General features: G+C 45.3%; 1 protein-coding gene across 2 annotated transcripts; it reads left to right on the top strand.

Moving 5' to 3' along the window:
- The first annotated feature begins 13561 nt into the window (after nt 1-13561).
- LOC133353319 (olfactomedin-4-like) lies at nt 13562-26618 on the top strand. 2 transcript variants are annotated; one of them, XR_009756358.1, is made up of 6 exons: nt 13562-13973; nt 19751-19909; nt 20398-20604; nt 22757-22997; nt 23184-23331; nt 24305-24457. XR_009756358.1 is itself a non-coding variant. In XM_061569459.1 (5 exons), exons 1-5 carry the CDS (start codon nt 13881-13883, stop codon nt 25093-25095), a joined length of 1491 nt encoding a protein of 496 aa, XP_061425443.1. In that variant the 5' UTR covers nt 13587-13880; the 3' UTR covers nt 25096-26618. The 2 variants fall into 2 exon arrangements, 1 of the variants encoding a protein (XP_061425443.1); XM_061569459.1 differs by lacking the exon at nt 23184-23331 and having other exon boundaries at nt 13587-13973; nt 24305-26618.
- Nucleotides 26619-27418: the final 800 nt, after the last annotated feature.

Consider the following 27418-nt stretch of genomic DNA (forward strand, 5'->3'; position numbering starts at 1 on the left):
GACCCTGTCAGGGTACGGGTCCCACCACCGGTCCGCTACAACCCGGCACTGACAAGAACCTTGGTTGAGGGTCCCCGGGTACTGGTCCAGTCTTCAGGTCTTGGATGTCTTCAGGCTTGAGTTGGTGAACACTGCCGGACTCATTCAGAGGGCCGGCTTTTTATCGCCAGGTCGGGGCTTACCCCTCCCCTAATGACCCCAGAACCTTCTGGGAGGTCTTAAAAGGCCTTAAATCCTAAAGGGTCTTAAAATCGGTGGGCGGTCTCTATACCTCCCAGCCCCCAGCCCTTGGGGGTCTGGGGTGTCAACCTCCGGTCACGGGCCACCCGAAGGGGGAGATTTACCCCGTGACCATGGTGGCAGGTAAAGTGACTTACAGCGCCTTATTATGGCGCAACACAATTATGCAACATTTTTTTGTTTCCCGCAGCTAATTGGAGCAAATGATTGCGGATATCCCCCGCGGATTATAGGATGCACGGTGTCCCCACATCACCACGAATGATAGCTCTACTGCAGCAGCTAAAACACCGAGCCTGGTACACACCCCACCGAAAGGACGCGGTGACGGGCAGGGGAGGGGGGTTGCGGTGTCGGTCAGAGCCAAGAACGCCTGGGCCGCACATCGGACATGCCAGAGGCAGAGGCAGCCAATAACACGTCCCTTCGGAGTGGGCAGGTAGGAACTTGGTTGGACAGCGCGGCATTGAGGGGGGGGGGCAGTTGGATGAGTGGGCATGTTTACCCTTCCCCCCACCCTCCCCGACATCGTCAACACACACTCACTCTCACACTCACAGACTCACACTCACACACACTCACTCTCACACTCTTAGACTCACACACACACACTCTCACACTCTCAGACTCACACACACTGGTGATGTCACCACGACGCTTGTGCCAGGCCATGTGCACCTTGAGGCCACGTGAAGTGTCGAACGCCCGCTGGCAGGAGGTCACGGGGCAGACCCAGGTGCCACGGGTCGACTGACTTAGATGACCGAGATGACTGGCTGATGCACCACCTGTGCCCCCTACTGTGCCTAATTGCTGTGCTTTAGATACCCGGCGCTCCGCTCGTTGTTGTGAGCGTCGCTCCTCCACCCTCCGTTGTTTCTGGAGGGCGACTGCCTCCAACTGCCCAGTAGCATTCTTCACGAGCCTCCTCCACAGAGGCCGATCTTGACACCGCTGGTACCAGTCATCGGCAAGTCCACACAGCTCCACGTCCTCCTATACCACATCACTCCATCTCTTCTCTAGCCCGTGCCGCGCCCATTTAGCCCCCTTGATCCGGCCGAAGAAAAGCTGTTTAGGCATGCGGTGGCTGGGCATGCGGGCTACATAACCCAGCCAACGCAGCCTTGCCTGCCGGAGGAGCTCACCGATGGGACTTTGCCCAGATCTTTCAAGTGAGCTCCTCCTCAGCTCCATTAGGGGGGTCCACGTTTCGCAAGCGTAGAGAAGGGAGCCAGAAGACATCCCTGTCGCACCCCAAGGTGTACAGGCTCTGACTCCCGGCCACGTAGTTTAACCCGGGCCTGATCACCATCAAGAAGGTCCTTAATGGTCGTGAGCAGAGGGTCAGGGACTCCGAAAGCACGAAGAAAAACCCAGAGCCCAGGCCTACTGATGGTATCATAGGCCTTGAATAGGTCAATAAAGCAGTGATGTAGGTATTCACACACACACTCACCCTCACACTTTCAGACTCACACACACTCACTCTCACACTCACAGACTCACACACACATACACTCACTCTCAGACTCACACACACACACACACACTATCACACTCTCAGACTCACACACACTCTCAGACTCACACACTCACTCTCACACTCTCAGACTCACACACACACTCACACTCTCAGACTCACACACACGCACTCACTCTCACACTCTCAGACTCACACACTCACTCTCACACTCTCAGACTCACACACACACTCACTCTCACACTCTCAGACTCACACACACACACTCACTTCCACACTCTCAGGCTCACACACACTCACCCTCACACTCTCAGACTCACACACACACTCACTCTCAGACTCACACACACACTCTCACACTCTCAGACTCACACACACATTCAGCGCAGCGTTCAGGAGGGGGGCAGTTGGATGAGTGGGCATGTTTACCTTTTCCCACCCTCCCCGACATCGTCAACCAATCGCGGCGTTGCTCAGTGTTCGGTGGGGAGGGGATTGCATGAGTGGGCGTGTTTCCAGCCCACCTCTACCAATGGCAGCCCCGCTCGGCGTTTGGGGGGGGGGGGGAATTTGGATTATTGGGCGTGTTTACCTTCCCCCCACCCTCCCCGACATCCTCAACCAATCGTGGCCCTGCTCGGCGGTCGGTGGGGGGGTGCATGGGTGGGCTGCATTCCGATGCACAACAGACAAAACACGTTCCTTCGGAGTGGGCAGGCAGAACTTGGTTGGACAGCGCATTCGTGCACGACAGACAAATATGCACGACAGACAGACAAATAATCCCTGGTAGGCTGTGTGGAAGCTGTTGTTCCTACCTGTATAAAAGATAACTTGACTTGGGTTAGCCAGGCAGCCAGCCAGGTAGCCAGCCCCTATCGGCCCCTCCCCCTTGCTTAGGCACCTCCCCTTACCCCCCTCCCTCAGGCCCCTCCGCTGACCCCCCCTCCCTTAGGCCCCTCCCCTGACCACCCCCCATATCCGTAGGCCACTCCCCTGACCCCCCTTCCCTTAGGCCCCTCCCCTCTCCGTACCTGGCAGTAGGTCTCCACCAATCAAAGAGCTGTTTATATTATATATATTTATGCACGACAGACAGACAAAAAATCCCTGGTGGGCAGTGTGGAACATTGTTCCTACCTGTAAAACATGACACGTGACCACATATCCGCTGCTTACTGCAGCAGCACGCCTGTGATGGTCTCGCCGTGACGGCCTTGACGGTCTATGGAGGGGGGTGGGTAGAGGCGGCGTCACGGGGAAGAGAAGGGGATGGCAGGGGGGGCTATTGGCCCCATTCAACTCCACCCCCCACTTCCCCGGCTGTACGATCGCTGTGCTAAAAACAGCGTCACCTGAAGTAGAAGAAAATGAACCTACGGTTTCTCTTCAGAGGAGGCACTTCTTCATTCATACTTTCAAACTTGAGCTCAATGTACGGGGGATAAGTCTTTCCCAGGATGCCTGGGTCTCTCCCTTCACCATCATCGTTAGAAATCATCACGGCAATCACCTTTATCTTTATCATCTGTGTCATCTGGATTTTTTCCATCATAATCCTAATATTTTCATAGACTGGATCTATCTACAGTACCAACATTATTAGGGTAACTCCCACTAACATCATCCAATGAAATAAACTACAATTTATCAAATACAAATTGTAATCATAGCATCATCATAATTACCCTCATCATGTTCCCAAGAGACTTGATCACTCCATCCACCCACACTTCTGCTTGGTGCTCATCAGTGACGAGGCCTTAGCGTAAACCTAGCCTGGCACGATTGCGGAGATGTCGCTAACCTCACTCTGCGAGGAGGAACGGCGTTCCTCGCGCATCGTAACAATCGCGGGAAGCAATAACCCATACGCTAATGGATATCCATTGTAATTTATATTCAAATATTTACCCCCCCCCATCCCCCTCTGGCCTTCGCACGTGATTGACTTACAAGTGACGAGATCACATGTATCCCTCTAAGAACGAAACAGGAGGATGTCTTAACAAATCTAGCTGCCGCCTGATGATGCTAGTTGTAATTATTGGCGAAACGTCGTACTCGGATTGTAAATGTTGTGGGTTTGCTCTCCAACACACCGGTGTGTTGAACTCGTAACGAATTTACCTTTTATTTCCGTGACAAACCTTCTAATTGGCTGTGTCGGGTGGTGGTGGGTTTAACGACACATTTATATTGATGAGATCTAATCCAACAACCTCTATTATGAGCAATAAAAACGTTCGCGCTCTGTTCCATTTCGGTCGACTGACCGCATCCCATTCGCCCATTGATATCGATTCTGCAGGGGCTGCCACGTCACCTGGAATAGGCCCGTGGAACATCAAAGAATCGACAAACTGCGACCGTGGTGAAGCCCAAAAGATCAAACGCATCATCGCCGATTGCACACCCTGGAGGTGTCGCTGCGATCCACACAGCGTCAACTGCCGCCTTGGATTCGTTGAAGGACCTTAACAGGGGCGGTTTCTTCATTAGGGCGATTGGGCGACGCACCACCAATGTCATTCAACCACAGTCACGCTAGCCGTCACTGTGCAGCCTCTAGATATAGTCCAATCAGCGTCATGTCACGTTCTGTGGAGTACCGCCTCTTTTGGGGCGATTTCACTCCGGCTGAGAATCGCCCCGAGTGGCCCCATAGACTTACATTCAAAGATGTTTTTTTTCGAACGGGGGCGCTCCCATGCATTCTCTATGGCTCCGGGAGGGCAAGCCCTAACGTGCTTACGTCATCATACGTGCTTACGTCATCATACGTGCTAACGTCATCATACGTAAGCACGTTTCATCCAACAATATAATTTATCGCTACCTAGTGGAATCTTTAATAAAATAAACTTGAGTGGTTTGTTTTAATAGTGAGTATATAAACAAACAAGATGTATTGTAAGAGTCACTTTATTTTTCATTAATATTAAAGAAGTGAAGTTGCCTTTACATGCTTAAGCTGTTAATTTATTCATTGCATGGGTGGACCTTATCCTTATCAATCATCCAGACATTTGCCCCCCCTGAGAGATTTTGCAGGAGCCGCCACTGGACCTTAACATTCAACTATGACATCATCTACACAAACTGTTGCCCCCCCCCCCCCCCCCATGCCATACGAAATAAAAATAAGTTCCACGATTTGGTAAGTATTTACGTTGTGTTGAACTTCTCTCGCACCATACGTAGTCAACCGTGCTAATCTGAGGTTGGGACCGTGCGCTTCGGTCACTTGAATACGTCGTTGCGCGGGTAATCAGTGGCGGAGAGGCGCGTGCAGCTCTTGCATATTACGTATGGGGGCTTGGTAGTGCATGTCGAGTTAGTACCTTCCTGGTCGCTGGTACGTTTGTTGCCACCTAGCACACATTTTCGGGTTACTCGTATATTTTTCAATATATATACAATGTTAATAAATACATAGGTTTGATGAAACAAAGTCGTTGAATTTACGTGCCCGTGCTTAATTTGTGTTTCGTTGATTTACCTTTAAAAAAATAATCGGGCAATATCTCGCACTCCCAGAAAGGGCGTCTCGCTCTTCCAACGGATGCATGTGTAGTGGGTTCGAATTAGGTGCACACACACACAGCTTGGAGGCAACACTATTTATTAGAACGGTAAGTAATATAACACTGTACATAAGGTGGTGACCACATTCCTCAACTCACTAACACTCTGGAGCACTATACAGCGTGACCAAGGCAGGCAACGGGCTGCCTGGTCACGGACGACGACCCGGGACTTGAGGACCGATGATGGCGTCTTCACTTAGGGGTTGAACAGCCCCGCTCCGCGTTCACACCCCGCTTATAACCGCTCCGGCGTGGCCGTCTATCAGAGGTGTGGACTCGAGTCATGTGACTTGGACTCGAGTCAGACTCGAGTCATGAATTTGATGACTTCAGACTCGACTTGGACTTGCATAACAATGACTTTGTCCCACCTCTGCCGTCTATGATTGTCTATGAGTCTCTATGAGTGTCTGTATAACCGCTCCAGCGTGGCCGGCTCAGCCCAGGCCACGCCTCCCTTCCCCACCCTCTGGGAAGGTTCGGCTCCTCCACTACGTGACCCCCCAGGCTCCCCCTTGGGGCCCCTCGCCCTCGTACGGACCGAAACAGTCGTGACGTCCTATGTCACTACACACGCATTCCAGGTTAAAAACCACTGTATTAGAGGCTAGTGCAGGGGTGGGCAAACTTTTTGACTCGCGGGCCACAATGGGTTCTAAAATTTGACAGAGGGGCCGGGCCAGGAACAGGTGGATGGAATGTTTGTGTGAACTAATATAAATGACATGTAAAAATCATTACATGAAAGGATTTGGCCTTTAACAGATAGCAAATAATTTATTTGCAAGGCAATTTAACAAATTGCACGAACATGAACAATACAAAAACATGTTGTAACGTGACTGATCAAACATCATGAAAACATCTGAGGCCTGCGCCCAAACCAATTACCTCACTTGAACTTCTTTATTATCTACATTAACAGGTTAGAGCAGCCACGCAGGCTGTGTCGGAGATTTGGCTCCAACCTCGCTGCAGCAACAGATCATCAGTTTCAGTGGGAACAGTGTTGTTGATCTCCCATTTTTGCCAGTGCATCCAAGTCTGGAGTTATTTTGGTTGTGGCAATTCTCAGGATAGATCTGAGGTGCTGATCCGTTAATTTTGATCTGTGACGGGCTTTATTGGCGTTCATGACGCTGAATGTCTGCTCACACACATAAGTCAAGCCAAACAAAGTCAGTATCTTCTGTGCAGTCCTCCGGAGGTTTGGAAACGTGGCTCTGTTAAGTGAAGCATAAAAGTCATTCAATTTAACAGAGTTGAACTTCTCCTTTAAGACGGAGTCAGACTGAAGATCTATCAGTTCCAACTGCAGCTCCTGTGGTGCTGTTTCAGGGTCTTGTGACAGGGGACAGGACACCAGCTGAAGTGACTGTTCAATGTTTTCGAAATTAGAGAACCTACGGCAGAATTCTCCGTGCAGGTCCTCAAGTGATTTGCTGTATTGTTTGCGTATCGAGGTGCCTCTTCCTGCATGGCAAGTGTGGGGGGAAACGAGCAAAAGATTTGTTCGCAATTTGTCCGGAGAACAAAGTGAGCTCGGATTTGAAGGTTTTCTCATGTTTGTACATGTCGTGACCAAACTGATCTTCCCCTGCAGTTTCACATTCAGCTCATTCATGTGTGAAAACATGCCCACAGCAAACGCAAAGTCACTAAGCCAGTTCTTGTCGCTTAGCTCAGGGAATTCGTCAGATTTCCCCATCAACTCCAAAAATGCGATGATATCTTCTTTCAGCTCCCACACTCGTTGTAACACTTTCCCCAAACTTAACCAGCGGACACGAGAGTGGTACAGCAAGTCCTGATGATCCGCATAAGTTTCCTCCAGGAAGGTAATAAACTGACGGTGCTGAAGTCCCCTTGCTTGTATAACGTTCACAAGTTTTACGACTGTTTTCACGACACGATTAAGCTGCAATACAGACATACACAGGGATTCCTGTTGGATGATGCAGAGAAGGAAAATAAGATCCTGGACAGGGTTTTCCTCTTTCACTTTATCCTGGATTCTTTTCAGCAGCCCTACATTTTTTCCAGTTGTAACATTGACAAGTTTACTCATTCTTTCGATGACAGCAGATACCTGGTTATACAAGTCCTCTCCCCGCGTTGTTCCTTTCAGGGACTCTATGGTCAAAACCTCCTCTGTTATCGCAAAACTATCAATGCCTCGGATAAAAATGAGGAGCTGAGCAATGTATTTTACGTCCGTACTTTCATCCAGTGCTAGTGAATATAATTGAAAGGAATCAGACTTTTTGTTTAATTGACTGGCTATATTTTTATCAATCAGTTCCACACGGCGAGTCACAGTCCTGCGTGATAAACTGACTTATTCAAATTTGCTTTTGATCTCCGGACACAAGATGTCTGCTGTCTGTACCATGCATTCTTTTACAAACTTGCTTTCGGAGAAAGTGGTAATGAGTGATAATGTTGGTGAGAAGAAAGTTTTAAAGAAAATGTAAATCAAAGTGAAAAAGGAAATTATTGAAAAGTTTGTATAATTAATGATTTTTTTAAACTTTAATTATGTGTTATGTGCTTAAAACTCTTTAAAAAAACTGTGGGTCTAGAACGGACTCATGAAATTTGGAGAGAACTTGGAGTTAAGTGTTGTTTGTTTTGTTGAATTACACAAAGCGTAACAGTTATATATATAACTTTTGTTATATGAAATTCTTAGTAAGATATTAATTGTGTGAGTGTAGTCATACCCCTCCCCCCCATTCAAGCCGGAATTTAGAGAGCGAAAGCGCCGAGTACGTAAATCGCTAACATAAGAACCCGTTAATCTCTTCTCTTATCATTAATACGATGATGCGGTGAAGTAAACGTTGATACGATATTACGATGAATGCTTCCAAAAACAATACTGTACCCAAATATTACTGTTAACTTACTTTCAATAGAAACATGAATTGCTCATACGAATATTCTCTCTCTCTCAGAATTGACCGACTGATGTAGCAGACGAAACAATAATCTTGTTGAACGATTCTAAACCTTGATGCGGCAATGTTAGTTTTCTCTGTTATTCAAGGTTATCTCAGTGTTATTCAATGTTGTTACATTTAGTTTACTATTACACTGACTTCTATGGCGTAATTAACTATTTTTGTGCTTAATAATCTTTAAAAAAAACAATATTTATATACAGTTCGTAGGAGTCTGGAACGGATTAATTGTATTTACATACAATCCAATGGGGAAATTAGGTTCGAGTTACGACCAAATCGGGTTGGACAAGTTCGGTGGGCCGGATTATAAAGCCCAACGGGCCGTATACGACCCGTGGGCTGTAGTTTGCCCATGTCTGGGCTAGTGCATATTTCAAGGGCTAGTACATGCCTGATAATGGGACTCATTGTATTCCCACTAAGTAGCTGGATGATAACTTCACATAGTTGGTCAACTTCGTCATTGTGGATTGTTGGAGGATCGACTTTAATTATCTTTATCTTGTAGTGTTTTGAGAGCTGGTGACAGCGTTGAGGCCATCATCCAACATAGAATCAATCATGGCTGATGATGAGGGCATGTGTGGGTGGCTTGTGCATAAATGGGGCATCGACATCTTTGAGAGGCGACCTTCGGTCCTGAATCGAGTCGAATAGGTTTAGTTTTGATTTTACAAATTGCTAATTTTTCGTGGTAAAATTTCATTTACGTGTTATTTGTTAGACCAGGCGAGAACTCACGGGACCAGAATAGTCTACTTGGCAAGAATGATCTGGGATGGTCGCGAAATGGGGTTCGTTAATTAATATTTAAAATATTGTTCGATAAAAAACAAAAAATCTGGACAGACAAGGAGATCTACAGTGAGGGAAATAGTATTTGATCCCCTGTTGATTTTGTACGTTTGCCCACTGACAAGCAAATGATCAGTCTATAATTTTAATGGTAGGTGTATTTGAACAGTGAGAGACAGAATAACAACAACAAAATCCAGAAAAACGCATGTCAAAAATGTTATAAATTGATTTGCATTTTAATGAGGGAAATAAGTATTTGACTTCTCTGCAAAACATGACTTAGTACTTGGTGGCTAAACCCAGTGGCGGCTTCTGCAAAATTTCTCAGGGGGGGCAAATGTCTGGATGATTGATAAGGATAAGGTCCACCCATGCAATGGATAAATTAACAGCTTAAGCATGTAAAGGCAACTTCACTTCTTTAATATTAATGAAAAATAAAGTGACTCTTACAATACATCTTGTTTGTTTCTATACTCACTATTAATACAATCCACTCAAGTTTCTTTTATTAAAGATTCCACTAGGTGATGACAAATTATATTGTTGGATGAAACGTGCTTACGTATGATGACGTAAGCACGTTAGGGCGAGCCCTCCCGGAAGCCATAGAGAATGCATTGGAGCGCCCCCCGTTCGAAAAAAAACATCTTTGAATGTAAGTCTATGGGGCCACTCGGGGCGATTCTCAGCCGGAGTGAAATTGCCCAAAAAGAGGCGGTACTCCACAGAACGTGACATGACGCTGATTGGACTATATCCAGAGGCACAGTGACGGCTAGCGTGACTCTGTGGTTGAATGACATTGGTGGTGCGTCGCCCAATCGCCCTAATGAAGAAACCGCCCCTGGCTAAACCCTTGTTGGCAATCACAGAGGTCAGATGTTTCTTGTAGTTGGCCACCGGGTTTGCACACATCTTAGAAGGGATTTTGTCCCACTCCTCTTTGCAGATCTTCTCCAAGTCATTAAGGTTTCGAGGCTGACGTTTGGCAACTCGAACCTTCAGCTACCTCCACAGATTTTCTATGGGATTAAGGTCTGGAGACTGGCTAGGCCACTCCAGGACCTTAATGTTCTTCTTCTTGAGCCACTACTTTGTTGCCTTGGCCATGTGCTGGAATACCCATCCACGACCCATTTTCAATGCCCTGGCTGAGGGAAGGAGGTTCTCACCCAATATTTGACGGTACATGGCCCCATCCATCGTCTCTTTAATGCGGTGAAGTTGTCCTGTCCCCTTAGCAGAAAAACACCCCCAAAGCACAATGTTTCCACCTCCATGTTTGACGGTGGGGATGGTGTTCTTGGGGTCATAGGCAGCATTCCTCCTCCTCCAAACACGGCAAGTTGAGTTGATGCCAAAGAGCTCCATTTTGGTCTCATCTGACCACAACACTTTCACCCAGTTGTCCTCTGAATCATACAGATGTTCATTGGCAAACTTCAGACGGGCATGTATATGTGCTTTCTTGAGCAGGGGGACCTTGCGGGTGCTGCAGGATTTCAGTCCTTCATGGCGTAGTGCGTTACCAACTGTTTTCTTGGTGACTATGGTCCCAGCTGCCTTGAGATCATTGACAAGATCCTCCCGTGCAGTTCTGGGCTGAATACTCACCGTTCTCATGATCATTGCAACTCCACGAGGTGAGATATTGCATGGAGCCCCAGGCCGAGGGAGATTGACGGTTCTTTTGTTTCTTCCATTTGCGAATAATCGCACCAAGCTGCTTGGCGATGGTATTGTAGCCCATTCCAGCCTTGTGTAGGTCTACAATCTTGTCCCTGACATCCTTGGAGAGCTCTTTGGTCTTGGCCATGGTGGAAAGTTTGCAATCTGATTGATTGACTGCTTCTGTGAACAGGTGTCTTTTATACAGGTGTAATGCGGGCGTAAACGACCTCCCGGAAGTGACGTCATGGGGGGAGGAGTTACGTCACGTGGGGGAGAGGGTTCAGGTCTATAAGGGGAGAAACCGGAAGCAGTAGAGGAGTGATCGGAGACTGAGAAAGTGTGAGGCCACGCAGGGCGGAGAGTGAGAGAGAGAGTGGCGAGATCGCCACACACACGGACCCCAAGGATCGGCACCGTCGGCCAACGGTGACCGACCCCGGGGCAGCAAGAGCAGCGAGGAGGCTGCAGAGAGCAGCGGGTCTGCAAGGGCGGAGTTGGGCAGCGGGGGTCTGCACGACGAGACAGCAGCGGGTCTGCTAGGAGGGAAGTGGGCTACGTGAGCGACAGCAGCCTGGGGCTGCAGAGCGAAGAGTATAGGGGAGTGCCGTGAGGGAAAAGAGATCGAACCCAAATAAAGGACACAGGACAGAGAGAAGCGTCCGAGTCTTTTATTACACAGGTAACAAGCTGACATTAGGAGCACTCCATTTAAGAGTGTGCTCCTAATCTCAGCTCGTTACCTCTATAAAAGGCACCTGTGAGCCAGAAATATTTCTGATTGAGAGGGGGTCAAATACTTATTTCCCTCATTAACATGCAAATCAATTTATAACATTTTTGACATGCGTTTTTCTGGATTTTGTTGTTGTCATTCTGTCTCTCACTGTTCAAATAAACCTACTATATAAATTATAGACTGATCATTTCTTTGTCAGTGGACAAACGTACAAAATCAGCAGGGGATCAAATACTTTTTTCCCTCACTGTAGTTGTACCTGTTGTGGTACACCACCAATATAAAAACAATACTCCGTGTGCCTGCGATCGTCAAACATTCCCGGCGTGTGCCGCTGCCGCTGTGTTCGTTCCATGGTTCGTGTGAGAATGTTTCTCCGTGTTACTTGTGTATACGCAATACACTCGGGTTCTCAAAAAGTAGTATGAGCCAATACTGGATATTTAAATAATCTATGATGAAATGGATTTAGAAAAAAAATAGATTCAATGTTCGTTTCTGAAAAACTATTCAGATTGAAAGAATATACAGTACTGGCTAAATAATGAGAAGTCTCGGATTCCTTGTGTGTCCCCATGGTCAATGACACGCTGATCGAAGGGACAAATGAAAATGACAAGCTTGAACTATAGAGCTCTTGTCCACAAGCCACCTGGCTATCACAAATGATATCTCAAAAAAGTGGTTCATGACGTGGTAATTTATAGCAGTAGCCAAATACTCAGAAACGCTTTTTCCTAAACGTGGAGGGGAAAAGCCAGTGTACCCGGAGAAAAATACACATGACCACGGTTAAAGGGACATGCAAACTCCAAATATACAGGTGTCAGGGTCGGTATCTTACCCACGAGCTCCTGTATAGCAGGTGAGGTAGTCAACATCTCGCCACGGTGGCACCCCTTGAGTAGCTTGCCATTTTGAGTAGCTTACAATTTAATGTTTCTCTACTGGTGTCATTGGCTGTGATTTCCACGTTTGTTTTTACAGTAGTGTCCTGGACCTTCTTTTAGTATACAAAGTGTTCACTTTTTTATGTAAAATTTTTTATTATTTTATTATTTCCCTTCTACATGACTTTACCGAAAGAACCAAGAATATAAAAAGTGTTCACTTTCACAGGGGCGAGAGTCCACCTAGGAAAATATTTGCAGTATGCAAATAATGATAAGATCTGGTTTGTTAAAATACAAAATAAAACCCCCTTATATACGCTTGTATACGCATACAGTCGATAGAGTACACGACAAAAAAATTGACAACCACTGACCTACTCACGACTTTTGACATATCCAGAAATCCAATGCAATTTCCTGCCGTACACAGTACATAAGTTCAAGTTCGCTAAACAATTCCGATTTTAAATGAAAACTTATTTAACTTAGAATATAATTAGTTTATCCAGGATTTGTTTTATGTATTTTATTAGGAGCAGGTTTTTTGTTTGTTTGGTAAGCTTACTGGTGATGATCAAGGTCAAGTTAATTATTTGCAGTGATTTCAACAGCCAAGGGATAATCTCTTCGTTAAACCGAGGTGTAGTCCTTTGGCAGTGGGGTGTTTGTTATCCTCATTTGAGGGGACAAAGGTTCAACTCGCCACCTCTGCCACGTGAAAGAGACACAAACACGGCAACTGTAATTGCTGCGTTTTTCTTACACGCACCCCCGTCTCAACCGACCTGCCACTGATCAACACGGTGAAGTATGGTCACACAATTCCCACGACCCACAGCACGCTCGGGTTCCCCGCACCCATATCACGTGACAAAACTCAGGAAGTTTCAATTCCTCGTGGCCCTCTCACATGACAAACACAAAAGAGATACCATCTGACTTATTTCACAACTGATTTTTGTTTAAGGTTGGTTTTGTTTGGAACAGATGTAATTTGCAATCGGCACTTTTTTACTCTTTGGTTCTTTCGGTAAAGTCATGTAAAAAGAAAATAAATGTAATAATAGCATACGACATTTCTATTGCACCACAAGCAATCATCATCAGGTACAAATGAAAGAGAAAACAAACCTAGTAAACTTAGACGTATAATGCACACGTGCGTGAGAAGGTTGGCGAGTGAGTCCGTGGATGGCTTCGAGAGCAGCCTGGCGAGTAGTCTGAAACGATGGAAGTGGGCGAGTAGCTCTACGGGTGTGCGATTGATGGCCACAGTCGCACTGCGGTGTAATGCTTCATAGTCAGCGATGGAGACGATAGCCCCGAGACACGGTGCTTCCCCGAAAGAGCCAGCGCTGTCCAGTGCATCACACCTGTATATTTTTTTAACTGTTCACCGCCTCCCCCCGCCCACCCGAAAGGTGATATCACTGCGGGTCACAGCGGCCGTTCGCGCAGTGCAGGTGCGGAGGTTCAGTCGTGAAGTGCAACTGGCTGGAGATGGCATCACACCCAGCGTTCACGATGAAGACATCATGCGTTGGCATCGTCTGCACGATTCTTCTTCTGCCACGGGCGGCGGTCTCTTCTGCTGTAAGCGATGCACTATTTCGCCGCAGGATGTGTTGCGGTGTCCCGTATTGTTATACTGCACAGATTTGTACCGTGGTGTTTCATGGTATACTTATTTAAAGACGGCTGTCTCTGGTGTAGGCCATTCCGTTTCAAAGACAATGCATATATTATCAGAACATGTTTGTTTGCAAGTACGTGTGTTTACTGCAGACTTGATTCCTTGCAAAAGGTTTATATTTGGTGTTTGAACATCTAAACACCTATCTCAATTTCGGAGCTTTCGTGACTGCAGGAATTATTCTTTGGTTCATCTTCTTGGTTCTTTCGGTAAAGTCACGTAGAAGGGAGGTAATAAAATAATAAAAATAAAACATAATATTATTTTATTATTATTTTATTTTATAATGTTTTATTTTTATTATTTTATTACCTCCCTTCTACGTGACTTTACCGAAAGAACCAAGAAGATGAATCCCTGCAGTCACGAAAGCTTTAAATCGAAAAATATTCTTTGGTTCTTTCGGTAAAGTCACGTATAAAGATAAAATAATAAATTAAATAATAGCATACTACGACGTTTCGATTGCAACACAAGCAATCTTCATCAGGTATAAAAGAAATAGCAAGAAAAATCTAACCAGAAAACTACTTGTATGTCTGTCTATAGTTTTCTGGTTAGATTTTTGTTGCTATTTATTTTATACCTGATGAAGATTGCTTGTGTTGCAATCGAAACGTCGTAGTATGCAATTATTTAATTTATTATTTATCTTTATACGTGACTTTACCGAAATAACCAAAGAATAATCTAAACACTTGTTCTATTGCCAAAAAGGATCAAACATATTCTTATTTATCATACATTGATCCTGGCAAAAAGGTCCAATGATACGGAATTGTTTAATGCATTAGGTTTACGTGGAGTTTTCAGAATGTCTGCAAGCTGCACTTACTGCAGTCTAGCGATTAAGTGTTTGACGAAATAACCCAGAATGCGCCCGATCTCTTAGATGGCAGATGCTAAGCAGGTCTAAGCCTGGATGGGCGACTACCATACTTTAAAAAAGCAAATGTCGTAGGCTGCCACGAGGCTATGGTTGTCATAAAAGGACACTCACAAAAACTATCGTTGTACTGTGCTATGCTGCAATGTCTATGGTTCACGCCTTCATTAACTTGCACTGACCAGCATGTTCAAGTACTGTATTGACAAACACGATAACCTCCATGAGCCTCATGGCGTGGTGCAGGAGCCTTCATCCTGTACTGGATGGACAACATGGCTGTATGTATATTTACACTGAGATGAAATGCCACAGGTGAAGTGGACTTTGACTCGCCAGAAATGCATCAGATTTGTCAAAAATTGTGAACCCAGTTGAGTGCAAGCGTGAAGTCACGCGTTGTGTTCTCCACGAAGCAACATTTTCCAACCACAAAGTGTCTCTGAACTTCATTAGTCATTTGCTTACCGTTCAAAACTGCTGACCATATACAGTACAGAGTTTATACACATACGTGAAATAAGTTACCTGGATTATGGAAGGAGAGGACATGTAACGAAGGGGTCGACAAACATTACATTGGTGACATACCGAGAGATAGTAACAGGCACGCGCTTATTGCCCGCGCTCCATCCAGTTACTGAGGGGTTGCGCAATTAGAGGGGAGGCTGAGCGCGTCGCTGCCTCACCTCTCGTCTCTCTCTGTATTTGCAGTGAAGCTCCGCAAATTTGGCGATTTTGACTAGAAAAAAATGATTGGAATCATATAGAAATTTAATTAGCATGACAATAACTTAAAAAAAATTGGGTTATTGTACGTGGTGTAGTTTTTATGCAGTGAAGCAAGATGGGTTGATGAGGGGTTGGTTTAGGCCTGGTCGTAGTTGTGAGCCACAGAAAGCTGGGGGGCTGAAAAGTAATCGGCCAACATTGGGAAGACAAAGGGGAACGGCGAGGGACTGGAGCCAGGAGGGAGAAGAAGGGGGCCACCGCGATCAAGTCCCCCGCACCGCCGACGACGTCCGCAACGTCCGTGCAGTGCAGCAGCAGCAGCGGCGTCCCGGCCGGGCCTGCGACGAGGAAAAACGCGCAGCCTCGGCCCGGCTCGCTTGCCACAGATGCGACGCTTCCCTCCGTGCCCGGCCCGCTGACGCGGTGAAGACCCTCCCGGCAGGAGCTCGACCTCCATCCTTCGGAGTGCACTAAGCCCCGACCATGTCGTGGGGCTGCCGATGCCTCGGCGGCCACATGGCCTGGAAAAGGAGCCGCCCGATGCGGGTGACGGAGCAGCGGCCCACCGGTCACGCGAGGTGGCGCGGAAGTCGCACGGCGCCGGCGAGGCCCGGCGTGGCCCGGCGGGCAACCGCGGCAGCCAGGCCACCGAGAGGACGCCCGGTGGGCGCGGGGGCAGGCAGGGGACACGGGAGAGGAGCGGCGCCTCCAAAAACGCAGAGGCATCACCAAACTAATAAAACAAATAATAGTGGAGGACGGGAAGAAGAAGGGGAAGAGAAAATGGGAGGGAGGTAAGGGATGGCAGAGGGAAAGTAGGGATCGAGCAGATGGCTGCTGCTGCCACCTTGCTCGGCGCTGTCGCCATCTTGCTCAACCATGCACTCTGAGAGAAGTCAAGAACACAGCTACAGATGTCATCACTGAAGATCATTTTTTCCATATTGTTCAGGTTGCACATTGTGCCACAGATACGAGATAGAGACCTAGGCAGTTTTTTTGTGCACTAAAACCAGGAACTTCCACCGTCATTATCACAAATGGGCGAGCCGAGAATTGGAAAAGAGATCTGAGCTGGTAGGTTGCTCGGAAGACCTGGTCCCTGCACAGGCCAGAGCTTCCAAGTCCATTGCTGGAGTCGTATGTCTGTGTGTTGACGTTCTTTCGCGCCGTACGCAGACAGCCGTGCTAATCGGCGTTGCGGGGGAAGGACAACACCCTTCAAGGGGTTGCTATTGTCAACAAGCTATGACCTGGCCCTGCAAAAAATTGAATGATTATGCCACGCAAATGTTCCTGCCGGACATCAAATCCCAACTGCAGCTAGCAAGCCAGGTAGATGTTGTGTGAGATCAGTACCTCACAGATAGTTTAAAAGGAGGTACACAGCACGTGAGGGGGAAGGGAGTGCAGGGATCAGTGGAGCCATTAAGTGCAGTCCGCTGAAACTGGCACAGTATGATTTTATATAGGTAGGAACAACAGGTTCCACACTGCCCACCAGGGATTATTTGTCTGTCTCTCGTGCATATTGGCCTGTCGTACACTCTGCGCAGTTCATTACCTGCCCACTCCGAAGGAACATGCTTTTAATTAATGACAATATGGAGCTGTTCTTCTTCCTAGAAATCAGTGCAGCAGCCATGGACGGCGACAATTAATAACTCAAGTGTGCTATGTACTCATGCCCGAGAGGTCAGGTCTGTCTCCATGCAATCATGTACTGTATGTATGTTGAACTTATTTCGCAGCGTATATGCAGCCAACCGTTCTAAATCATGAGGAGGTCGACAAAAATCCTCCCACACGTTGAAGATTATGTGAAACAAGGGCATATCAAGGTGCTAAAATTCACAGTTGATTTGGATGTGCTCATTTTGACAATGACATAGTCCCAGTGCCCCAACGTCCCTGAGCTGTGGGTTGCCTTTGGAACTGGAAATAATGTTCCGTGTTTTAGCAGCTCGCGAATAACCCGAGGACTGGCGTGTTCTTTGCCAATGTTTCTTGAATTTACTGGGTGTGACACTGTCATATGTTGGAGAAAGAATGGAAAAGACTGGGTGGGACACATGGAAAGCTGACAACAAGGTCACACCAAAATGTTTTGCTTTCGGTGCAACACCACAGTATATAAAATACTAGCTGAAGCCGCTGCAGTCACTTGTGGTCTTGCTGTATGACCATACCAGCAGCCAGAAGTGGTGTAAAACAGACTCGCAAAGAAGGGTAGAGCACTTATACTAAAAACTATTTCATTAATTTACCAGATAAGGCCCACTGAGCTATAAAGCTCGTTTTCAGATGAGACCTGGCCACAAATTATAGGTCAACGAAGTGGCTTATCACGTGGACATGTTTCTAAATGTGGAGGGGAAAACTGGAGGTTCCGGAGAAGAATCCACGTGACCATGGGGCGAAAGACATGCAAACTCCAAATATACAACAGGAGTTAGGGTTAGGATCGAATCCAGGACATTCTGTATACCAGGCGAGTAGTTCAAATCTCCTAGCCATTGTGGCGCCCCTTAATGACCTTCCTCCTGACAAAGGCAGCACTCATACAGTGCACAGAGAGGGGGCTGCGTGACCAGACTTCTCTACTGCTGGTCCCAGATGACAATTGCAAGCTCCAGAGCTTCCATCTCCAAGTGAGTGGGAGTGAACCAGGAATGACAATACATGGCTGGAAAATTTGCTGGACCACTCTTCCAGAAGCTAAGAAAGATTTTAGGCAACTCGAGTGCTGAAACTGCGAGAAGGGCTGCAGGGTACAGTGCAATTGTAAGTGCACTGGACCTTTGTCGTTGTAGGAGAGGTGCTAAAACCTAATGTGTCTATTATAAAAAACACCATGCATTTGATAGTTATACAATTGTAATTATTGGATATACTATTTCATCTCGTCTGCATAATGTATTTTTGTTCAAGAAAGTATCACTTTTATAGTGTAAACCTAACAATATAAAGAACATATTCTTTGGGTCTTTCGGTAAAGCCTCGTAGATAGAAAATTATTAGATTATTTTATCTATCTACGTGGCTTTATCGAAAGACCCAAAGAATATGAATTCCTGCAGTCACGAAAGCTCTAAGTCAAGATTTAATATAAAGGACATCAATTATATTATCGTATGTGATCCTTGTATAATTATTATCAACACAAACAACATTGGAATATTACAACCTCAAGAAGTTTGCAACCCCACAAGTGGATAGAGTCGACCAGAGGGAAAACAATTAAATGGAATGTTGGCCATCTTGGAAAATATCTGCCCCTTCCACCTCAGGAAAAAAAACATCTGTGATGGCCTTAGATGTAAACATCGTTCTGAGGGCTAACCCGAGTGGTGTGCCAAATTTCATCCTTGTGTAGTGTTAGTGAGTCAGAGACGAGTTTTGTAGAGGCACCTTCTTTATTGAGCACACACGCTGTCGCCTGCACACTCTACAATCGCTAGCCTATACACACTAGCCATCTAACACCGACGGCGCTGACGGAGACAGCCAACAACTATCTAGCAGTGCAATATCGAGTGAATACAACAGCGACGATGGCGACGAGGCTACATCAATGACTAGACGATCCAATCCCAAAACCGGCAGCCTCGAGCTCCAGCTCTCGGCCCCTCTTATACGACCAGCGCGGTCTGGCTCTGCCCTGGCCGCGCCTCCCTACTCGAACCCATGAGCAGGTTCCAGGCGCTTACAGGTAGGGCCCTCCATGACCCTTGTCCCATTTCCTCCGCCCTGCCGACACACACACCGTGTATATGCTCACCGGCGTGTGTACTGTTTGTCCACCACAGTTGCCGCTGCTGGTCACCAGCCGGCGCTATTAGACTACACTTGTATCACCAAACCCACAATGTATTCACACGTATGCTGCACTCTAAGGAACAACCATCATAACCACCATGGAGTGAGGCCTTCGACCAGCAGCGGATTGACAACATTTCATAAATAACTCATGTTATATACGTGAAGCATGAACATGTTGAATGAAGAAATAAATATCTCGTTAAAGAATTATTTCATGTTGTGATCTTCTCTTGAAAGCTGATCCCTGGCGCCTACACTAACGGCTCCCGGGATGCGGAGGGCCAGTGCGTGTGTCACGTCTATCTGCCGGACCCCGTCTTCCCGGCCGACGCGGTGGAGCAGCTGCAGCTCCGTACTCAGACGCTCGCAACGGCCGTCACGCTCGAGTCACAGAAGGTGACCTCTTCATGTTTCACCAGGATATGGGAAACGGCCTATTTAAGACAACATGAAATGTCCCTGCGTTTGTATTCATGCCTGTAGTGTTGTAGAGGCCTCTGATGGGTTCTGAGGCTGTGCCACGTGTTGTTCGGCTCGATGTCTGAGGTTTAGTTTCACATGCTGGGAGCTCCTTCACAAACTGAATTCTAAAGTCGAGTTCCCAGTTGTGGATTTAAATGTGGGATAAGAACAAGTATTTCCTTTTAATTTGTATACCGTTTCTCTTACGCCGTTTCCAATCTTACTACAATCGCAAACTTGCCAGAGTTTATGGGCACTTTCTCTACTCCAGAGCAGTAGAAGCAAATAAACAGGAAATTCTACAGCACTGCCAACAACACAGTCCCATACATTTCATATAAATCGTTGTTTGTTAAGTGAACACGTGTAAAAGATCGATTAAAATGCGTTGGAAGGAGATAATATTTCAACTACGCCTGCAGGTGGCAGAGAACCACGCCATGCTGGTGCGCTACACGGCACAACTTCGGAACCTGACGGTGCGCGTGGAGCGAATGGAGCAGGGCCATGACCGCTACACAGAGCTGGACTTTGAGCTGCTGCGGGTGGAGATCAGGGAGATGGAGCAGCTGGTGCAGCAGCTGAAGCTGGAAGTCTCCAGCGCCACGCTCGATCATCTCCACCTCTCGGTCAGTCGCACAGTCCTTGAGCAATCAAAGTTTCATGTCAACTCTTTTGTGACCTGTCAGATGTCCTATTTGGCCCTCAGTAAGGAAAAAGGTTACCCACCCATGATCGAAAAGAGCTAGTCTTTTCTTTTTTATGTCGTATAATAACAGCTGTTTCCATACATTTGCTAACACTTTCCTATAATGTGTTTTTAAACATGATTTAGTTCACTTATTTCAACATTTCGGCCACACAATAAACCCTAAATATTCACAGGAGATACAATTGTGGTTTTGCGTAATCCGCGACGAATTTATCGTAGCGCTGTTTGAAATTCACGGGGTTACATTTTGATTCTTCGCGGCCGTAGCTCGTGACAAGTTGACAAGGAGTCGTGAGGCGTGAGAGCGCTGAAGTTGACCCCACGACGCCGCTTCTCCCCATCACTCTGCCCTTGTCTGCCGCAGTTTGACACGCGAGTGCTTTCCTTTGCATTTTTTTGAATGTTTTTTTTATTGTAAAATATTCATTTATGTATTCATTGATATTTGCACTTTTAAATATATTTATATTAATCCTTATTCAAGGTAAGTTAAATAACACAATAATACTATACAATATATGTATTAATTTTTGAACTAAAGACGGTCACCGCATCGTGTGCTTTCGGATGCACTTCTGCGGCCGTCTGGAACGCTCTTCTTTCCAATACTAGGAAGCCACTGCACCTATGCACTTTGAAATCATCTAGATTGGCGAACTAATTTCTCTAGAACTACTTGTTGTGTTCAGTTTGTTGTCCTTCTTCCGCACCTCCGATTAGCGCGATTGGCTATGTACAGTGCAAAAGAAGTCCAACATACATACAATAAAATCACATGCTTATGTTTAAACGTAATATATTTTATACCCCACCTAATTTTCCTGATAAGCTTCAAGTAGCAATAGTCACGGACATAATATTCACGCCAGTAATGTATCCCACGTGAATATTATTGTATTATCGCAGCTCAAGCTCATCCATTATTACCAGGTTTTAGCAGTTTCACTTCTCTATTTAACTTTCCAATGATTTTACAACTCAGCAATCGCCACTCTTTGAGGTGTTTTTCCTTCTGTCTGATGTCGCAATGATTCTGCTGTGATGTTGTGATTCCTTTTTGTTCAAAAAATTGCTTAATTAGCTCCACTACACTTCCAGGAATTGTTCACTGAATATTAAATCCCTCATTGATATCTTGTTTCTGGAAAGTATGAACCTTACTATCTGCCACTTGTGTTTTCCATGTCCACTAGTGGAAATTCATTTTCATTATAGAATAGATTATTCCTTTCATATATGGCCAGTTCATATATGAAGACGAGTAATCTGAAAGAAGAGGCGATATTGCTTTTATCTGTTTATCCATGGCACACACAAAATTAAGTTTCTGGCAACTCCTGTTATCCGTGACTATGTTTTGGATGAGAGGTGTCGTGTGGAAAAAACTCCTCAATATCCAAGTTTATCCACAGGTGCTTGCTGCAAGATTGAGTGGTAATGATGATGGTGGAGGTGATGATAGAGTGGATGTTGGTGTTGATGATTTAATTATGATGAATGATTATGATGAATTGATGAAGGTTCGTGCTGTTTATGGTCCTGATGTGCACCATTTCTGTCGAGAATCTCACTGGGCTTGAGCAACATCTCCCGCCGTGCGCTGCCTCAGTCTCTCATGTTGCCGGTGATGGTGGTGGTGGTGATGATAACGATGTTGACAGTAATGATGATGTTCATAAGATGGTGGTGATGATGAAGATGATCTTCACTGTGCGTGGCCTCGCTCTCTGGCTGTTACTTGCGCAGTCAATTATGCCACACTGGGCAACAAACAGAACAACACAAGTATAACCACCTAAGAGATGGTGCGATGAAAAAAGTTCAAGTACAGGAGTGAGATGAATCGCGGTATTGCAGGACCGTGAGGAATGGCAAGGCCTCATATCCCATTATATTTTATTGGTTGAATTATGCCAATGGTTTGTAAACGACAGAACAAACTAGACTGTCATGCTCTTTTATCACATACAAACATGGTACACATCGAGTATTTGTTGCAATGTAAAACTATGGTGTTGATGTTCAACATGAATAAAAATGTGTTGCATTAATTATGTCTTGGCCAACAGATCCAGAACGTCAGCGTGGTGGTGAACACACTGGAGGCCTACGACAGGAACAACGTGCTGCTCATCCGGCGCCAGGTGGACACTCTGCGCAAGCGCCTGGAGAACTGTCAGGAAGAGACCAACGCTACAATGCGGCTACCCAGCATGACGCCATCCCGGCCCCCCAGCAATAACCTAACGCAGCCCCGCAGAAACAAGCCAATCCAGCACCCCAGCAACGTGGCAGGCCAGCCTTCCATTGGTGAGTCCCATAAACAAGCAAATTTGAACCATGCAGTGAAACATTTGTGCTGTGTATATTATGTTACCTGGAGTAGTAGCATCATACCGTTCATACAATATTACTACTAATGTGTACCTTTTGTTTCCATGTATCTCTCTTGTTTATCTTGTTCTCATCTCACTAAATATAATCTCATGTCTGCAGCTCTCTCACCTCTTTCTCTTGTTCATATCTCTTTCATCTCACAAATCTGTATCTCTCTACATCTCAATGAGCCACATTTCTTAACAGGGCTATAGCTTGGTCGGCCGGTCTACGCCCCACCAGTCGAAGAACCCCTTGTTAAATAAAGGTGCTTATTCATGTTACATGACTAATCACGAGGCATGAAATTATTCATCCCATGCAAATATGATGAATTGTCACGATTATTCTTGGATCCGATTATTATTATTTTGATCATTATTGGATCAAAGATTATTGTATGTCTCAGTTTACAATACTGTTTGTAATGTTTCATTATTTTGTTCTGGAATGTTTGTGTTTTTATCCTAAATATAGTTTATATGAGCATATAATGCAGCGATGGCCAATAGGTGAATGGCAATCCATGGGTGGGCTTCAAAATAGTTGTGGATCTCATTACAGATCAAATACTGTATTAGCATAAGCATAACACAGTTTTCATTACGGCTAATGAAAAATAAAAATTTTCGTCCAAGAATCCATACATTAAAAAAGCAATAGCTTCTACTAATAGATGGCGCTAGTCGTATTATATTAAGCTGTAGCAATTATAATACAATGTTTATCCACCTCTATATTACTTTAAAAAACAGCCTGACAATTCATATGCAGTACAGGAGGAAACGTGTTTAGCATGACAAATGGAATCTAGTTACATGAATAAAGTAACTTCACTTGTTTAGAAAATAATATATATGCTTGGGCAGTACACGGTTAAATCCGGTAATTGTTGGCAATAGCTTTCGGGTGCATCGTGAAGCCTGTTGAGATCCACTAAAGTGCACCCCAGTGCTTGGTGTATTGGCCACCGCTGATAAAAAGTAACCAATTGAACATAACATTAACAAACAACTTGGATCAATTTAAATCGATTCAATTTAAATTGATTCATAAGACAAACAATTAAATGTATATATCATTACCATAAATATAGACTTGAATTGATAACTAATTAGATGCTTACTAAATATACAATGTCTTTTAATTACATGGTGTGTGTATTTCAGCCGATTTTGAAGGCAAATTTCGCATCTGATATTCTCGGCATTCAAACAAGAACTTTTTTTTTGTCCTTACAGGAGCGTGCAGGCATGGTGGTTTGCAGAATGCCAGTGCATCACATATTCACGGGCTGAACTGGCAAGGTGTAGGGGCCATATACGGAGCTTTTGGGAAGGATCCACTCCCAGCCAGGGGACGTGAAGACATGTACTGGGTGATGTCCAGCAGCGCAAATTCTTTTACTTCATTTCAGCTATATGCCAACTACCGGGCAATGCAGACCTTCGTGAAAATGGAACAAAGACAAATGCAATGTAACTACGATTGTGGCCATGGTATGGACGTAGTGGTATACAAAAACAATTTATTTTACAGATGCAGTACAGGTAACGTGATGTGTAAATACAGTCTCTCAACATTTTCCATTAAACGGGCACAACTACCTCAAGCTGCAGGAAACAACAAATTCCCTTACCTGGGCTCGGCCTACTCGGATATGGATTTCTGCGTGGATGAGCAAGGTCTGTGGGTCATTTACTCAAACGATAGCAAAGTTTCACTTGCTAACATTAACGATGATTCTTTGCAAGTTATCAACACGTGGACCACTTCACAGTACAAACCATCAGTCAGCAATGGCTTCATGGTATGTGGAGTCCTGTACCTCACTCGCACGTTTAGCCTTGAGGCTGAAGAGATCTACTTTGCATTTGACACCAACACTAACCAGGAGAGGTCTTTGAGCATCGTAATTGATAAGCCCTTGGAAAAGATGAGCAGCCTTAGCTATAACCCAGCCGATCATAAGCTGTACATGTATAATCAAGGATATTTAGTCACCCATAAATTGTCATTTAAACACGTATAATTTTCGTTAAATGCTAAATGGGTTAGTAGTGAAGATTAAAATAGAGATTTAGTCATAAGGTAGCATCGTGTACTTTCACACATGCTGTCGACATGAGTTCTCTCCGCCTCTTTTGTTAATGAAATGAGTTTTGCTTTATTCTCCGAGTGTAATCTTTGGACTATCTGTTGCTGATGATTTTATATATCTAGCATTGCTTAATTAATCTCAATATACTTTTTCATGAGGGTCTTGAATTTGCATGTTTGGCCAATTGCATTATTGATTTGCATGCTTGAGAAAACCAGAGAAAATGGACACATGACGGGATATTACTTAAAGATTTGCACAGATAGGTTCACGGACACCTTATAGCCCTCTGAGAGTGAGAGTTTAATAAATCTGTGTCCTAATGCTTGCCTCCTAAGTGATGCATTAAAGTAGTCAACTTCCACTCCACGATAGCAATAAAACCACGAGGCCCTTTTCCAGTTCGCCTTTCATCCCGCTAAACTTGTGCATATAAGTAAAATAGCCGCACTAGGAGAACTGGCAAAACATTAACGCCAGCATCAGTTGCGCACAAGTGCAGCGTCTGGAAAAGGTGGTGCAACTTCTATTGCGTTGGAACAGGAAATAATGAATCCACAACATTATTAATGATACATTGTGAAATCTTCTGCCCCATACCATATGTGGAGTAATTGGGCATAGATTTGCTCAAACAAGGTTTTTGGGGTGCGTTCTTGCCAAAATAAAGATTACTGGAACGGGAATCATCAGAAACAATACCGATCTTGAATCATCCAAAACTCTTATCAATGCTTGACCATAACTCGATCACTGCTCAATCAAAGATTAATCACATAGACATGTATTCCAAATGTCATAGCTTGATCAGTGCTTGATCACAGACACAATATTAAAAATTTAATATCTTGGTCACGGCTTGATCACATAGACACATGTATTAAAAATGTCATAGTTCGATCACTGCTATAGACACATTGAAGATGCCATGGCTTAATCACTGCTAAATCATATAGACACATTCAAAATCATAGCTCGATCACTGCTTGATCACATAGACACACATTCAAAATGTAATTGCTTGATCGGTGCTCTATCGATGCTCAATCAATTCTTGATCAATCAGTGCTCAATTAGTGCTCGATCAGTGTTTGATCAATTTTCAATCAGTGCTTGATCGATCATTGCTTGATCGATGCTTGATCGGCGCTCAATCAATCATATTGATGAACATACTCAACATATCATAGATTGATCTGTGTTCGATCGAAGCTTGACCAGTGTTCGATCAGTGCTCAATCAAGCTCGATCAGTGCTCGATAAAAGCTCGATTGGTGCTCGATCACATCGACCAGCATACTTAAAATGCCAAAGCTCGATTGGTGCTCAGTGCTCTAACGATTCTCTATTGAAGCTCATTTGGCCAATTTTGGCATGCAACATGCTCGGACCAATGCATGCACACATACACTAACTCATGTAATGCGACGTGAATAATAAAAAGAAAAAACACATTTTTTTTTGGAATTCTTATTTCACACATGCACAAGTATTATACTCAGATACACACGCATTTAAGTAAATGGTTTATTGATTTATCTGCCCTTGTTTTAATTCAATCGTGAAAGCTACATTTGGCAGACATATACCTCCCCTACAGGAAATTTCCAAAAACGGGAGGATTTCTGTAAAAAACATGGGGAAAATCTTCAGGTGCTCAACAGCTAAATATGATAGAAAAATCGGAACATTCTGCTTAACAGTGATATACATCAAAAAAAGTTTGCAGTTGTAGTGGGTTAAATGACTAGAGGAGAGTCGCTCTGAGGCAACACGTATTTATTTAACATTAAATCCTTAACACAAAGGGGTAACGGCCCCTTACACCTGATACACTAAGGGGGTAGCCCCTACGCCTCTCACTAGCTAAACAACACCCTTCTTCCGTGAAGCTTGGTGTTCACTGGTATAAGCTGGAGCCGACCCTTGCCAGGGGTGCGGCTCTGCCCATTGGGCTCTTCTCTTCAAGAGGATATTCGATCTTCGGGTGGACGACGACTGCCGTTCAGAGGTCCGGCTTTTATACAGAGCCGTGGCTCGCTCCGCCCCGGCCACGCCTTCCTTCTCGAACCTTCTAGCAGGACCTGGGGAGTGATGTCATCCCCCAGCCCCCCTCCTGGGGTCTGGGGTCTGCATCTCGGTTACCGTTGGGCCCCGTGGCCCATAGTCCATTAAAACTGGGGCTCAGCCCCTCTTCCGCCCCCTATTGGCACGTATGAGATACTACTGGCTAACAGCACGGGAAGTGCACAAT

Source organism: Lethenteron reissneri, chromosome 43, assembly GCF_015708825.2.
Source record: "Lethenteron reissneri isolate LAM-NWPU_2019-01 chromosome 43, ASM1570882v1, whole genome shotgun sequence".
Classification (NCBI taxonomy): domain Eukaryota; kingdom Metazoa; phylum Chordata; class Hyperoartia; order Petromyzontiformes; family Petromyzontidae; genus Lethenteron; species Lethenteron reissneri.

Excerpts from the sequence above, each read along its gene's own strand:
- LOC133353319 (XM_061569459.1), top strand. The coding sequence starts at position 13,881 with ATGGCATCACACCCAGCGTTCACGATGAAGACATCATGCGTTGGCATC. Across the intron at positions 20,605-22,756 it reads TCGATCATCTCCACCTCTCG|ATCCAGAACGTCAGCGTGGT; the intron begins GTCAGTCGCACA and ends CTTGGCCAACAG. Across the intron at positions 22,998-24,304 it reads GGCAGGCCAGCCTTCCATTG|GAGCGTGCAGGCATGGTGGT; the intron begins GTGAGTCCCATA and ends TTGTCCTTACAG.